This window comes from Accipiter gentilis, chromosome Z (assembly GCF_929443795.1).
Source record: "Accipiter gentilis chromosome Z, bAccGen1.1, whole genome shotgun sequence".
NCBI classification, from domain to species: Eukaryota; Metazoa; Chordata; class Aves; order Accipitriformes; family Accipitridae; genus Astur; species Astur gentilis.
Genome location: NC_064919.1, coordinates 88123288 through 88138349, shown reverse-complemented (window position 1 = coordinate 88138349; position 15062 = coordinate 88123288). Strand labels below are relative to the sequence as shown.

The 15062-nt window shown below is 51.4% G+C and overlaps 1 protein-coding gene across 17 annotated transcripts in view; it reads left to right on the top strand.

The window, feature by feature from the left end:
* The window catches only part of TCF4 (transcription factor 4), a 245647-nt gene that overhangs the window by 218000 nt on the left and 12585 nt on the right, over positions 1-15062 (top strand). For 12 of the 17 annotated variants that reach the window (XM_049794247.1, XM_049794243.1, XM_049794246.1 and 9 more), the window contains 2 exons: positions 2348-2424; positions 4683-4886. In XM_049794247.1, coding sequence (XP_049650204.1) covers positions 2348-2424; positions 4683-4886 — 281 coding nt within the window. The remainder of the gene's footprint in view (positions 1-2347; positions 2425-4682; positions 4887-15062) is intronic. The other 5 variants (XM_049794241.1, XM_049794239.1, XM_049794253.1 and 2 more) reach the window with 2 other exon arrangements.

Here is a 15062-nt window from a genome sequence, read left to right as displayed (position 1 = left end):
TCGGGCTCTCGCGGCAGACGATTTCTGCCCCGTGCAGAGCGCGTCCCCGTCCCGTGGCCGTGCCCCTGCGCGGAGGCACCCAAAGCCCTCGCGGCAGCCTCGCTCTGGGGTGGCCGTGCCGGGTACGTCTCCTCGGACGTTCCCCCCCCCCCCCCCGCCCTCCACCGTCCCCTCCTGGGGCCGAAGCAAACGCTTGCTTGATCCATAAAACCTGTCTCTGGACAAACTGAGCCCCCGTGAACCCATGCTTTTTTTACAATAATTGCATAGTTTAACTAAACCCACTTTACTAATAAAAAGCCTAAACTGAAAAGGTCCGGAGGCCCAGGGTAGTTCTCATGAGCATCAGGTGTTTTAAATGTTTACCTGAATATAATTCAGATTCCTTAAACGGGGAGACTTTTCAGCTGGAGCATTAGGCTTCTCCTCCCACGCAGCCCACGCTAACGCCTTGGAGAAGGCCCCTTGGCTTTCCAGCCCCTCCTTGAGACGAGGTCTCTAATCACGAGTAACCAAAGACCCCGGTCTCCTCTTCGTTGTACATGAGCCCTGGATCCCGTTAACCTCACCGGGAATCCCCAAAGGCAGCCGAGGCGGCCGCGTTTCCGTAGGGCAGCGCTGGCGAGAGGTGCGATCCATCCCTCGTTCCCCATGGGGCGTGAGTAGGCGGCCGGAGGTTGGAGGCAGCTCCGGGGCTCCTGATCCTTTCAAGTGGTGCCCCAGCCTCAGGGACCTACACCTAGTAGCGGCTCTGCGGTGCCGAGACCCTTTCGGAAGGAGGGATGGAGAGAAGCCTGTGCCAGCCGGCAGCCTCTGCAGGAGGAGGGCCCGGAGGAGGGCTGGGAGGACACCGCGTCCACCTCCATCGCGCTCGCCCCTTGTGAAGGAGCGCGTGAGGTCAGGGTGACAGCCAGTCCCCGCACAGCCACCCCTAGCAGGGGCTGGGGGACAAGAGGGACCACCCGGCCTGTCTCCGAAAAGGACTTTCTGCCCTTATTTTGCCTAGAACCACCCCCGAGGTGTAGGACCGCCAGCACTGGGGCTGCGTTTCTCCTAGCGAGGTGCTGCCCTCCTTCCCGACGGAAGGGGCCGAGCCAAAGAGAAAAATCCTGTGCTAATTTGGGCTGCGTTGCTCTCTGCAGGCTCTACTGGGTAAATAGGGAGAACCGGGTGTCAAAATAAACAAAAATAAGGAGTATAAGTGCATTTAAATAAGAGCTGAAAGCGTTTAGCATGCAAAACGCTTTCCCTCAAGGATATCAAGGGCTAGTTAAAAATGATTTCAAAAGTAAAGATTGCCGTTCATTGCTCCATACAGTGCTGTAGCAAAACCTCAGCTAAAAGCTCCATGGGGACCAGAAAGGGAAGATTTCAGTTTTAATTAAAACTGACATAATTTTGACTTTTGTGGGAAGAAAAATCTTAACTGTGAAAGCCTAAAAAAACTGCCATGAGTTCCACCCTGGCCTATCTCAGTCCAAGCAAATGCCACTCAATGTAGACAGTAAGATTAAATCCCTAATATTTCCATCTCAAATTCTTAACCCCGTTTTATGAGATCATTCAGAAGATCACTCGTTCAAAAGAGCATTCTAAATTGTCTAAGCGTTGTGCTGTATGTATAAAGGCTGTTGGGAAACCACTCGAAAACACTTCTTTTCCCCATGTTTGCTTTGCCTCTTTCACGAGGGCAAATTTTTCCTTAGAAAATGCTGCCGGAGACCAGGAGCCCTTTTCTTCCCGCAGCAGCAGGAACAGATTTAGAGCAGCGGATACGAACCAGAAGGTTTTCGGTCAGACCCTTGGCGGTCTCACCGGGCCAAACCAAATAATCTGCCCAAAGAGAGCGCAAACCTTATCAGCGTCTACGTGAATGTTGTGTGCAGTGCTTTTACTGACTTCTTTTTTTTAAGATTTTGTAAATTTGATGATGGGATGACGTAACCGGTGGCACCGAGCGTGTCTGGAAGCAAGGCTAGGAGAATGGGCTAGTCTGTGCTGGGCTCGCATAGGGGTCCAGCCGCCCTGCAGCACCCTGCGGCCGCGCTGCTTCTCCTTCCACCACCGAGACGTTTCCTTCTCCCGGAGCCTCTCGCAGCTCCAGCTGCCGCATGAATGCAGCCCTCTATGTGGAGGAGCAGCCTGGGGGAACTTTGTGGCCTGCATCTACGTGCTTTGCTACAAAATACCTTTTTTTTTTCACCCGTGTGTATTTTGGAAGTTCTCCATATGTCTGCTCTATAGTCTATCTGGAATACGGCATTTACATGTCTACAAAACTGTCCAAAAAGTTTGAAAGACATTTTTGTTTGCATAGTTCTAATGGTAATTCCAATTTTACTATTAGCAGGCACAGCTGTTTGGTCTAGAAATGGAGGTCAAGCGTCATCATCTCCCAATTATGAAGGTCCCTTACACTCTTTGGTATGTTTTGATTAGTGACCTCCTCTGCCTCAGTATTTTACTTGCTGTTCTTTCCATTTCTCATCCATTCTTCTCACACAGGTTTTCATTTCGTTAGTGACCGCTATGCCCTCGGACTTGATTTTACACCTCTAAATTCGTATCATGGGTGCCCCGTGCTCTAGATACGTGGTGCGGTTTCAGATGCTGCTGGCCAGCGTCTCCTGTCTGACAGGGGATGCGGTGCTGGAATCTACTGAAAAGGGGAACAAGGACCACAAAAAGAGGGGAGGATGAGCAGGCAGATGCAATAGATGGAAGAGAAAACGGGAGTAGAAAACCGTGGTGGCTGTCAGACAGGACGGAGTGTCCGTCAGTCCCGCGGAGCGAGGGAGGGAGCGCGGCTGGTGCGGCAGGGACGGGCAGGAGTCCTCTCCCCGGGAAAAGCCGGCAGGCTGAGTTTGCCAGGCCGAGCTGGTCCTAAATGCTCGTGTGGCAGAGAGGGTTAAAGGGATGTCAGTAAGATTTGTTACCTTTCCTAATGGAAAGATGAAGTAAGAGTTGGAGCTGGCCAGAAGCGCGGTAGGACAGAGCAGAACCGTAGAGAGCCCCACGTCCTCTGTCTCGCTCTTCTCGGTCGGTTGTTGGTCTCGGTTGGAAGTCTAGGGGGTTTCGCTAATCGGTGTGAAATGCCTGACACGTTGTTGGGTGTGAAATAAATAGCGCTAGAGCTTCAAAGTTTCCTTTAAAAAAAAGCAATTGGGTAATTCCCGAGAGCACAGTGTCTGGCCCCCTAGTACGGGGCGACGCAGCAGTCCTCTTGGCTTCGTTAGAAGTTTGCCAGAGTCAGGAATTGGTACGGACTATTTTTACTGCCCCGATACAGAAATCCTTCTCGTGATTGACCGCGGTATTTTCTAGGCTGGCTGTCTTCTGGAGATTTTTTAGTCATTTTGGTTTTTGGAGAGCAATGGGTTGGTTAAGAGATTTGCTGAAGACACCCATAAGCTATGCCTGATTATTTTTGCAGCTCAGGTTCCCCAGTGCTTGGGGACTGTCCTGTCGAGCTTCCCCTTTTCCCATTTTATTAAAGAGCAAAGGCTTCAGGTGCCCGGGTCCGCGCGTGGCTTGCGCTGGGGATGGCTGAGGACAGCGGTGGGGCTTGGGGGAAGCAGAGCAGGGGGTGCGGGGGGGTCTCTGCGGGCAGCAGCTTGTTCCCAGAGCGTCCCACACACACGCGCGTCCCTCCTTTTGCAGAGCGGCCCCTGCGACGGGCAGGCTGAAGCCTCGAGCTCGTCATTCCCTGCAGCCCGTTGCTTCTCCTCGTCCTCGCCCCGCCGGCAGCACGCCTCCGGGGCTGGTTTTTGGCTTAGCGGGAGCGCGGTGTTGGGAGGCAGTAACGCGGCGAAGCAGCGGTCGGGGATCTCAAAGGCCCTCCCCAGGGCCCAGAATTTTTAAGATGGTCGGAGAAGTGGGAGGCGAGGTCCCCTCCTGCCCAGGCGCGGGGTTGTAGGGACCCCAATGGCATTGTAGCTGGGGGGGGGGGTTTGTTCGGAGCAGCCCTGTACCCCTCGCCCCCCGGGACCGCCCCGGCTGCTAGTTGTTAACCACATCGCTCACCGGCCGTAAGCTGCTCAGTTAGGGAAGAGTTTTTATTGCTGCTTTTAGCAGTGATAAAAAGTGATTTCAGGATGCATACCTGCAGGGAAAAAATCCGACTAGCAGCAAGGGACGGTAGGACCTGGTAGTTTCTCTTTCTCTCTTTGTGTGTGATCGTGGGATTAGATGGGGGGAGGAAAATCCCAGTCAGAGATTGATTACAATTAGAGGTATATTTGTTTCTTTACTTCTACTTCTTTTTTATTTTTTTTTATTTATTTTTTTTTTTAAGTATCACTAAAACTTTTCAAAGACATAGAGGGCAACATATGTACTGTAATGATTATGTTCATGAGGAATCATTGAACCTGTTTTGCCCATGAAAATCAAAGCTGTACTCGTGTTAACCATGCTCTCTCCTTCCCCAAAACGCTACTCTAAACATTGCCCTAGGGAAACAAAACCACTCCTCTCCAAAAAAAAAAAAAAAAAAAAAAAAGCCAAAACCAACAAAAAAAAAAAAAAAAAAACCACCAAGGGGTTGAGAAGGAAGGACTGGCTGTCAGTGACCGTGCCCCCGCGCGCCCCACGCACACCGGCGGCAGCGCCTCGTGCCCGGCGCTGGGCATCCCTGCGCGCCTGCTGACGCTCTTCCCGCTTTGTTTCTCGCACACCAACAGCAAAGCCGGATCGAGGACCGCCTGGAGAGACTGGACGACGCCATCCACGTCCTGCGCAACCACGCGGTGGGGCCCGCCACCGCCATGCCGGGGGGCCACGCCGACATGCACGGCTTGATAGGGCCGTCACACAACGGAGCCATGGCCGGTCTGGGCTCCGGCTACGGCACCGGCCTGCTCTCCGCCAACCGGCACTCGCTCATGGTAAGCCGCGGGGCTCGCCGGCGGCGCTGGGGTGGAAAACTAACCGATCGCCAGGGCTCGGGGAGGGAAGGGACGGGCGGGCGTAAGGGTCCGCGAGGCTTCGCGGCTTCTCGGAGACGGTACGCGCTAACGCCTGCGTGCGCGTTCACGGAGGGAGCGATGCCGCCTTTCCTTCCCGCGGCGCGTAGGTGAGCTGTTTCACAGCTCCAAAGGCGCATACGGGCGTTTCGCTCCGGTGGCAGCCAGCGCGCCCGTTTCTGTTTGTCCCTGCCCGTGCCCTCAGCCCAGCTTGGCACGACTCTTGGCACAGGTACCGAGCCGCTCCGCTCCGCGCCCGGCCTCGTTAACCATCCTCGCCGACGCAGCTCGGGTCGGCTGAGGGCACGGGCGCACCGAGAAATCGCCGGCAGGCACCGCGGCGGGCGTACGGGGAACGGCAGCCCCGCGGCAGCAGGCAGGAGCGCGCCGGCGAGAGCGGCGGCGAGGCCGGGCTCTCCCGTGCCTTTGCGTCGGCGGTTCACGTGGCCGCACGTCGGGGCGAGCTGCGCAGCCCTCGTTTACCCTTCTCGCAGCCACGTGCGCAGAGGTGCGGATCGTGCACGTGTGTGCGTGCGGGGCAGAGGGCACGAGGCGGGGTGAAATCTTCGGGGGTTCACTTATTCTTTGACTTCCAGGCCAGGTGAACATAAAGTCACTGCCCCTACCCAGGTCCTGAAATGCTTTTCCTTTTCTGCTTTCAAAAAGTTTGCGGTAGCGTTGCATTTCACTCAGGACCCGCCACTCGCTTGGGAAGCTGGGTGCAGTTTTGAGCGTAAGGCGCGGTTTTGGCACGCAGGGGTGAAGAAGGTTTAAGGAATGGGAGGTAAGCCTGTCCTTGTCTTAAACACGTGCTTAAATTCCAGGGGAGAAGGTAGTTCAGAGTTAGAGCTGTGTATGCTCGCTGTGGCATGTGTTCCACTCTGGATTACGTGACCTTTCTCCAACGTGAAATAGCCTGGCTTTGCAGACCCTCCTCAGGCTCGCAAGCTCGTGCTCGCGTTACTGAGCCCCCGGTCTGCCGCCGCTGCCTGGGTAAGTGGTGTGTCCCAAAAGCCTGTGGGATCAGGTCTGCAGCTTGCGTTACGTGCGCCACTTGGGTCTCCACAACAGATGTCTTGCACTCTGCAAAGGAAATACTTTGCTGTTGCTTTCTCTCTTGCAGAGAAAAAGCAAGTCTCTTCAATCTTTTTCTTTTTTAACGTATCAGAAAAATAATAAGGAAAACCATCTAACACAATGCACGTGAGTCTACAGAAATTTTAAAATCCCTCAGCAGAAGTTAAGGCAAAAATAACTGTCCTGTAGGAGCTGAGAAGCAGCAATTCTCGATTAGGAAGCGGTGAGGTTGTGCACGTGCAGAGCTGAGCTAGATCAGTGCAATCTTCAACAGGATTAAAAGGCATTCGGTTTTATACTTCCAAATTTCATTCCCAAAATAGAGTTGCTTACTCACACGTGGAATGGAGGAAGGGAACAAGGAGTTATCTGGCAGTATTTTCAGATGGTTCCAGCTATTTAGGTTAATTAAGACTAGGGGAAAATATGTGGAAAGAGAAAGGGACCTGACAGATCCATGGCCAGTTTGCTGCTGCGCGGCGCTGTAGGGGACTAGGCTTGATCCCCTGCTCATCCCACATGCTAAGGACAAGGCAGGGCAGATTAGAAGAAAGAATTTCAATTAACCATATACATATAGGGAGGAGAGCGTATGCCACTGCTAGAGTCGCATGGAAGTTTCTCCTCGGTGTGCAAGAAGCCCTAAACCCAAGACCAAAACCCCACTGAATTGAAAAGGCACGCGGAAAAGGACACCAGAAGCGATGGAGTGGCAGTGTATGCCTCGGGTATATATTTACACATACGTACCTGTGTGTATACCTTCCCTGGAGCTGCCTTCTGTTTTGGTTTTCCTATCTCAAAAAAGTGTAGTGGAATTAGGAGGAGTTCAGGGACAAACAGCAGGAATGATTGCAAGCATGGAAGGATTTTCGTGTGAAGGGAGGTTGAACAGATTGTGGCGATTTTGTTCAGAAAGGAGATGAATGAGAGGAGACATAATAGAGGTACATGGAATAATGGACAGCATAGAGAAGGTAAATCTAGCTCTCCTATTCATCGTGCCTTATAATTAAAGAACAAGGGGACATTCAGTGAACCTGACAAAAAGAAATACTTTTTATTCAACACACAATGACCTGTGAAATTCATTGCTCCAAGATGTAATCAAGGCCAAATGTTCAGAAGCATTCCAAATAGGATTAGACATCATATGGAAAATGCAAACATTTAGAGTTTTATTTGACAGGATTCAGACAGGATTCCTCCTTTTTTTTCGCAAGGGAATGAAAAAAAAGAAAGAAAGAAAGAAAAACTTTGATGCCAGGGTGTGAGGCAACTGCTAGGGGAAGGCAGGAGCTTCTTCTGGTGGCCAATTATTTGATAATTACCGCGTTCCCCGGTCTGCTGCGCGCTGGGGATGCCCCCGCGCTAGGCGCTGTCGTGATAGTCGGTGAGGTGATTATAAAATAATGAGCTTGCAGCGGTATTGAGAGCACGGCTTTATTCAGCAGGGCCGTTCCTGAGCCCCGTGCGATGCTGGGGGAAGTTCTCGGGCGGCTCGTCCAGCCTGCCTGGCGATGCTCCTGCCAGCGGAGCGGAGCGGAGTGGGGGGCTTTCGGCCGCTCTCCATCCCGCGGCGGGGACGGCTCCGCAGCCCTCGGCACGCTCCATCTCCCGCCGAGGGCAAGGTTTTACGGCTAAGCTTGGGTGCTAATCGCCATCCAGAGCCTTCACGACTGAGGTCTGCCATCTCGTAGGGAAATGAAAATATCCCAGCTGTCTCCCCTGCAAGAAGAAGTTGGCTTTCCAGGTATCCTCAGCCAGCTATCCTTGACCAAACAGTTCTCCCCTTCAAACTTGTCCACATACAATGCCCTGGGCTGAATATTTGCCCATAGTTTCTGTTGCTTCAGGTTATTAAAATCAGTTGTTGAAATTAAGCACCTGAGAAAGGAAAATAAGGGGGGTGTTGTTTGCTTTTTTATTGGGGCAGCTTTGTGACAGGCTCTGCTCCTCGTTAAATTAAACATTACTGAAAGTGACTCTGTCGTGGGTAAAATATCATTAAAAGCCACAACTGAGCCTGCGCCATTTGCAGATTCAAAAAAATGTGAAGTGTTAACCGAAAATGGTCTGGTGAAAGGCTCTGAGAGGAGGTAAAAAGATGCTTTTTCAGCAGCTCAGTTAAATCCATCTCCTCTCCCCTTTCCCAATAAAATTAGCATGAACCAGACATTGTTTTGCTCTCTGTGGCAGTTGCTGAGAATTCACAAAAGGAAATTCTAGATTGTAATTTAGCTTGGCCTCAGGTAATATGTTAAATACACTTGGGATACATATAATCTAAGATTTTAGTTTGTACAAAGCTATTTTTTCCTCCAGTGTTTAAACAATACTGCTTTTAATGAAGAAATCTGGCTTTATTAAAAGCCAGATCTGTGACTTACAACTGTTTCTGCATATCTGCTCTCAATCAAGAGAAAAGAGTTTAATTTTTGTAGCTTTGTTCGCTTTGCATATGTTAAACTGATGCAACATGCACCCAGGGCATCACTTCAGAGACAGTTTGTTCCATAAATATGTGCTCCTCACTTAAATACCAGATGTAGGTGAAGTTAGACTGAAACAAAAAAAAGCAGCGACAATGAGAAATCGAAGTGCTGGTATCGTGCATCTAAAAAATGTCTTCGTATTTTTAGGAATATGGAGGCACTTGCTTTTTCAGGAGAAACGCCGAGTGATGGGGTCTGACCGGTTTTGTTTGGGCGTCGCTAAATAAGAATATGGTCAAAGCAGGGTGACGGAGCAGGAGAATTCGGATGCTTTGAGAGCAGTGCTGCTGCTGCAAATGAGACGGGGACATTTCTCTGAAAACCCGGAGTCTGCCGCGTTCCCAAGCAGCATTACTCACTGTCTGAAACTGTAACTTGGGTGAAAGAGTCGGGCCCGATAATTTCTTTTGGAAAACTGGTATGAATTTTGAAGTAAAAACATAAGAACAAAGGAAATAGTTTTTGAGTAGAGTCAGTCTGAAGTTAGCCTTTGACCATTTGATACATTCCACGCTGAAAAGGAAGTTGAAGGGGGGAAAAATCTAAAAAAAAAAAAAAAAAAAAAAAAAATCAAGGAGGATACTGGTAATGTTTTCCACATTTGAATTTTAATACATGAAACAGGCTATAAAAGGCTGGCCAGCTGCAGTAAATAAAGTAGCAGTGGGAGGTATGGACCGGAAACTTGTCGAGCGCGCTGGTGGAAGCGGCTGTGCCCACCGCGCACCTCCGCGCGCTGCCCGAGCGTGCCGGAGCGACCCCGGAGCGGTGCAGAGCCCGCGCTCCCTGCCGGCATTCCCTGCCCGCATTCCCTGCCCGCTTTCCCTGCCCGCTCTCCCTGCCTGCTCTCCCTGCCCGCGCTCTCCCTCGCGCAGCAGATGTGCGACTTTTCTCCCCAGACAAAAATAAGGCAGAGATCGGTCAGATGCTGCTGGAAACGGGAATCAAGTGCTCCGGTTTTAATGGAATGAGGCCAGGTTTACAGCTGTGCGGCTGGGAGCGGAGTTCTGCTCCCTGTGCGAACGGTTTGCTATAGCAGGCTGTCTTAAAAGGGATTTCTTCTTTTACATTCCCTCACTTTTTTTATTAGTGGCCCAGTAAGGAGAGCGTTTAAGCATTTACTAATTTTTAGCAGGCCCCTGGAATTTGCCGATGTCCCTGTTTCTAATTTCCCCTGTGCCACGAGCAAACCGGCGCACGTTAATTCACGCCGTTTACAAATACAACGTATTTGATACCAGTTTAGCAGCAAACCGGTTTAGCGGCGAAAGCCCGGAGGAGCTGCCCGCTCCTCTGCGCCCGCTGCGTTGCAGCAGCAGCACGCGCAGCCAGGAGAAGGGCGGCAGGAAAGTCGCAAAATCAGGATATTTTCTTAAATCGCAGCCCTCGGGTGCCAGAGCTCGCAGGGCGGAGGGCAGGAATTCGAACGCGGAGCATCCCCCAGCCGCAAAGCTGGGGTGCAGCAGCTGCTGGCCCAAAGCTGGTCCCTTTGCGGGGCGTATTTGGGGGTGGTGGGGCCGGAGGGGGAGCGCGGCGGGGAAGGGGGTGAGACCCGCTCGTCCAGCAGGGGAGGCGGACGTTCGGGTTTCCCATCCCATCGAGAGCCGGGTTCTGCAAACACACGGGCGCTCCACTTTATTGCCACGCGTCGGTCCCGTTGGGACGATCCGGGACGTTGGGGTTCAGCGCGTGCACGAGCATTTGCGGGATCGAAACCTTCGTAATTAAAACGGAGGTAGCCTCCCTTCGTCGGGCTCGTAAAGCCGGTACGGAACCGCCCGGGGCACCCGCAAAGACGCCTCTGGGAAGAGGCAGAAGTAGCTTAGAAATGGGGATGATGCGGGGTTTGTCATCGGGCTGCTCGTAACGTTTCTGTCTCCGCGAGGGTCTGCAAGGCCAAAGTTGTAGAAGTCGCACGTCAAGACAAAAACTTGGGAGTTTTGGCCGATTTAATCTGCCCATCTCCATCTCTCAAGGGCATGAGCTAAGTGTATATTTTCAGCCTTAGTTGTGAATTTCCTGGCTTTCCGCAGTTCCTGTTATTCCAGAGGTTACGCGGATTGCAGGGATTTTATCGTAACATTTTGAATTGAATTGTAGAAAAGAGCAAAACGCTAACTTTTGCAGAGGAATCTGAGAAGACGCGTGTTTCTCTTGTAGCGGTGCATGAAGGTATTGATCAAAATCATTACAAGCCAGAAACTGGTGTACATTATTTTTAAGATAGCGCTTAGAAGCCCGTCAGCCAGCCTGCATGCTTCACGTGAGGGCCCACAGGAAGAGAGCGTGTTCGTGTGTATTTTTTTTTTTACATCCACATTAAATTAACTTACGGAATTTTCCACCCCTAGGAATTAGAGTAGCAGCTCATGAAGTAATTCAGTTATGTCATTCGTACATAAACAAAAAGAGTCAAGCGACTTGGCAATATTTAAAAGACAAAATTTGGCTTTTGCTGTTTTGTCTTACTATCTTTTCTTAATTTTTAGCACAGTTGTAGCTGCTGCGTCTGTGGTTTGTTTTGCTTGACCGTGTTTTTCAGTTAGCAGGTATAATGTAAATGAAAAAAAAAAACGGACAGAATGACCTTGCTGGAATGAAGTCTGACACAACAGGCACCGGTGTCGGGTTTTTATATAGCACCGTTTTCTGCCTAATTGGTTGACATTCCTAATGCCGCACCATTACAGCCTTTATCATATTTTTAAATTATTTTGGAGCTATAAACTTCATTTCGACCGGGAGAGAAACCACCGACCGATATTTAAACGACACCTTTTCAGCAAAGCGTTGTCCTCGCACAATGGCTCCATTCATTTCGAAGCAGCTAATTAGCCACATGCTTTAAAAACCACCACCCCCCTCTTGTCGTATTTGGTTTCCCGGGACTCCCGCGAGCTCCACGTGGCCGGCCCAGCGTACGCGCGCGCGCTCCCGAGCGGCGACGGCGAGCAGCTGGCTCGCCTTAATTGAAATTGCTGCCGGGTGCGACGGCCGGACCGGAGCCGAGGCAGGTGCCGGGGAGGAAGGCGGCGGCGCGGGCGGGTCGCCCACCTGATGCTCCGGACGGGACCCCCGTCATCTGGAACCGGGCACCGAAATACGGCGTCCAGGTGCGCCGACTTGCTCGCGGCGTGGTTTCCTGCCCTCCCTCCCCAGGCGTTCGGCGAAGAAGAGTTAATGTTCTTAATCCGGTACTTTAGGACCCTTTATATCCCCGGATTTAGCCAATGCTTAAATGAATAATCATCTCTGCTGGAAAGAAATCGCGGGGATTATTTCTGCGACTTCCCTCCGACGGCCGCGGCGACCCGCTTCTCTCCCTAACGGGTCGCAACCGGCCACTTACTCCCTTAAAATACTCCCATTATCTCCCCACGGTGGGAAAGCGAAGCCGGCGAAGCGCGGGAGACCTCGCGCCGCGTTAGGGCTTACGGAGGCGGGGGGGGAGGACGCGGTGGTGGGCCGCTCTCCCCGGGATGCGAAGGGCAGAACGCCGCGGGAGGGGGCCGGCGACCTCCGCGGCGCTGGGGGGAGAATCGGCTGGAAGTCGGCTCTTCCCACCCGGCGGGCGCGTGGTGCCAAACCGAACCCCCTCGTGCCGGGACGGGGGGAGGTGGGCTCCCCGGGGACCCCACGGGGACGCGGGTGGGCGACGCCGCGCGCTCCGGCGACCTCGAGGCGCGCACGCCGCCGCTGAGCCGGTACGCCGGCCTCGCGTGGAGACGTGGCACTTGCGCTTTTTCTTTTTTTTCTCCCTTCTTCTTCCCCTTCCTTTCAACGGCAAAGTCCGGCTTTGCCACTTTCAGCTCCGTTTAAATGGCTTTTGCACACAACTGGCTCGCAAACGGCCCTTTCATAAGATATTTGGCGAGCCGCTTAGTACTCAGCGCTACTTTTTTTCTGTAGAAAGAAATGTGAACTTTGCTTTTTTCCTGATTTAATGCCACTCTTAATGTCTTTTTTTTTTTTTTTTTTTTTTTATTAAATCCTTTCTTTCGCTTTTGATCTTATTTATAGCTGAGCCACCGGTCATATGGAAACTATTATTGTATAGCATGGAGATGAAAGACTTCGGTGCAGTTAAATAAGAGTGAATAATTTGGACCAATAATACACACATACAGTGAGAGACCATTTGTGTCAGAGTGCCCTGTGCTGTTCCCTTTTTAATATAGCGTTAGAGGTTTATAAGGGCTTTGCACAAATCTGCTTTCTGTCAGACTTATAAATTTTGACAATATTGAACACGTGTTAACATGCATCACCTTACAACTTTCTTGCCGCGTGTTTTTATTTATCTAATTGGATAACACAAGGTCATCATTTTTAAAAGGACAAAGCTTGTTGCTTGTTGCATTTGTTCACGATACGGGAAAGTTAGGAATAATCTCTTCCTAACCCTAGCCCGAAGCTGCGGTCCAGGCTATAGGTAGTAGTTTTTCCCTTGTATTTAGAACGTTAACGGCGCGTGTGAAGGCCGGCTCTCAGCGTGAGAGGGGTTAACTGTGAGGAAAGGGGTGCAACGCTCCTAACTTCATAGGAAACCTTTCCCCATTCTTTACAGTCTACGTCTGCTCCTTACCATGCCCGAACTTCAAATGCCCATCTGTGAGCAATAAAAGAAACATTTGTACGACCATTTCTTACCACTGCTCAGGATTCACTTCTGGGTCAGGACGGGGCTTTCCTCGCCCTGGAGGACAAAGTTCCCGTCGCCATCTACATGACGGGCGGAGAGAGAGAGAATCCGGCTCATTTCGAAACGAAATGCAGCGCTTCGGGGCTGCCAGGTGCAGCTGGGATTTTGGGGACGGGGGGGAGACTTCAGAGGCACCAGAACAGCTCTCCGTGTCAGTGGGGTCTGATCGCCACGCGGACACATTTTCTCTTTCACGTTGACCAAAAACCGAGCGTCTTCCCCGGTCCCTCCGTAGGGAGGGGTGACCGGCGGTGTGCCGCAGCACACGGCGAGGGGTGATGCCGGCGGGGGAGGGGGGGAACTGGTCCCCGTGGCAGCAGCTGGGAAGGCACGTTTGGAGAGCGGGGATTCACTTTTTGGGTGGGCATCCGCGTCCGGAGCAGTGGAGGGGTGGCTTCGGCCAACAGCCTGCTCTGGGGGCACTTCTCTGCGGGGTGAGGTTAGCGGGCATGGCGGAACGGCCAAATTCAACGCCCTACGTCTTGATGTTGATGAAACAAGCATCTTGGGCAGCAGAATAGTTACTTTTTAAAAAAGAAGGAAAAACGCGCTTTGTGGAACAAAGGCGAAACTGTGAATTCCTTCCCGGCATCCCAGCGTCACGTTCTTTATCTGGGTTAACTCGGCATATGCATCTCCATCCAGAAATGCTGAGTATTCAAGAATTAATTTCCACATATTTTTTTAAAACAGCTTCCCATTCATGATGAATGCATAGATAGTGCAGGTAATCTGGAATACATACAGGCTAGCATAACCAGAAAAACCTGACATTTGTACCGAGTACCTGTTACCATATATAAAAATGAAAATGCAAAGGTAAGAGAAGACAAGGTCTAGCCTTCTTCCAGCTATTGAAGTTTTTAAAATGCCATAAAAGAGTAATGCAAGTGTGAATTCAGGCATTGTCTGTCCAGGTTTTCGCGCTGTGTCCATCAGCCTAGTACCTGCGCAGGTGCCTCCAAAGAGACCTGCGCTGGAAGGTCCGCAGAACGATTTTGATCCTTACTGTGGGATCAGCCTTCTCTGTACCAGTATCTATTTATCTTCCAGAAGCCTTTTTAACCTTAATAGCCAAAATCCCACAGGACTGGGGCTTCTCACGGTTTTTCCCTTTGGCGGAATTATCGCAAGCGGACTGTACCTCACACCCGAGTACGCAGACGTGTGCTTGGGTACCTCTGGGTGCCCGAGCTGGTGACTGCGAAGGGGAGGTTAAGGCAGACATTTGCACATCAACAGCAGAGCCCGCTTATACCTCCCGTGCACATTTTAGGTTTTGTTCTTTGTTGGGGGTTTTTTTCCACTCCAATCTGCTGAGCGCTGCAGTAGGGGGCTGTTTAAAGAGATGGAAATAAATAAAATATTAATAGAACTTCAAAGTGAGTTTGATTCTCTAAAGATAAGTATTATTTATAATCTACACTCCTGGGCTGGGGGGAATGATTCATATCTTCGCTCCACCTCAGGGTAGAGCTGTTGTTTGTATAACAGACAAACCGGCGGCACTGCTGGCTGCGGAGGGAGGGGGAAGCAGAAAATGCAGCATCTTCTGCGCCCCTGGGGGTGCCGGGAGCTGCCCACACCCCGGGCTCGCAGGCGTTGCTGCTTTCAGTCCCTAACGCTTTCTAGAGGACAGGCTTTATTTCAGTAAGTCACAATCCTGCGTCCCCCGGCAAGATGGTGGGTTTCGGCCGCGTTCGGCAGCGTGGCGGCGCTCTTGAAGGTCCTGAGCTCTTGGTGGTTGGGTGGAAACCCCTGATGACATTTAAAGGAAAAAAAGGAAATTATGTTTAAAGAGAGAAGTAAGTGGCCAGCCCATTT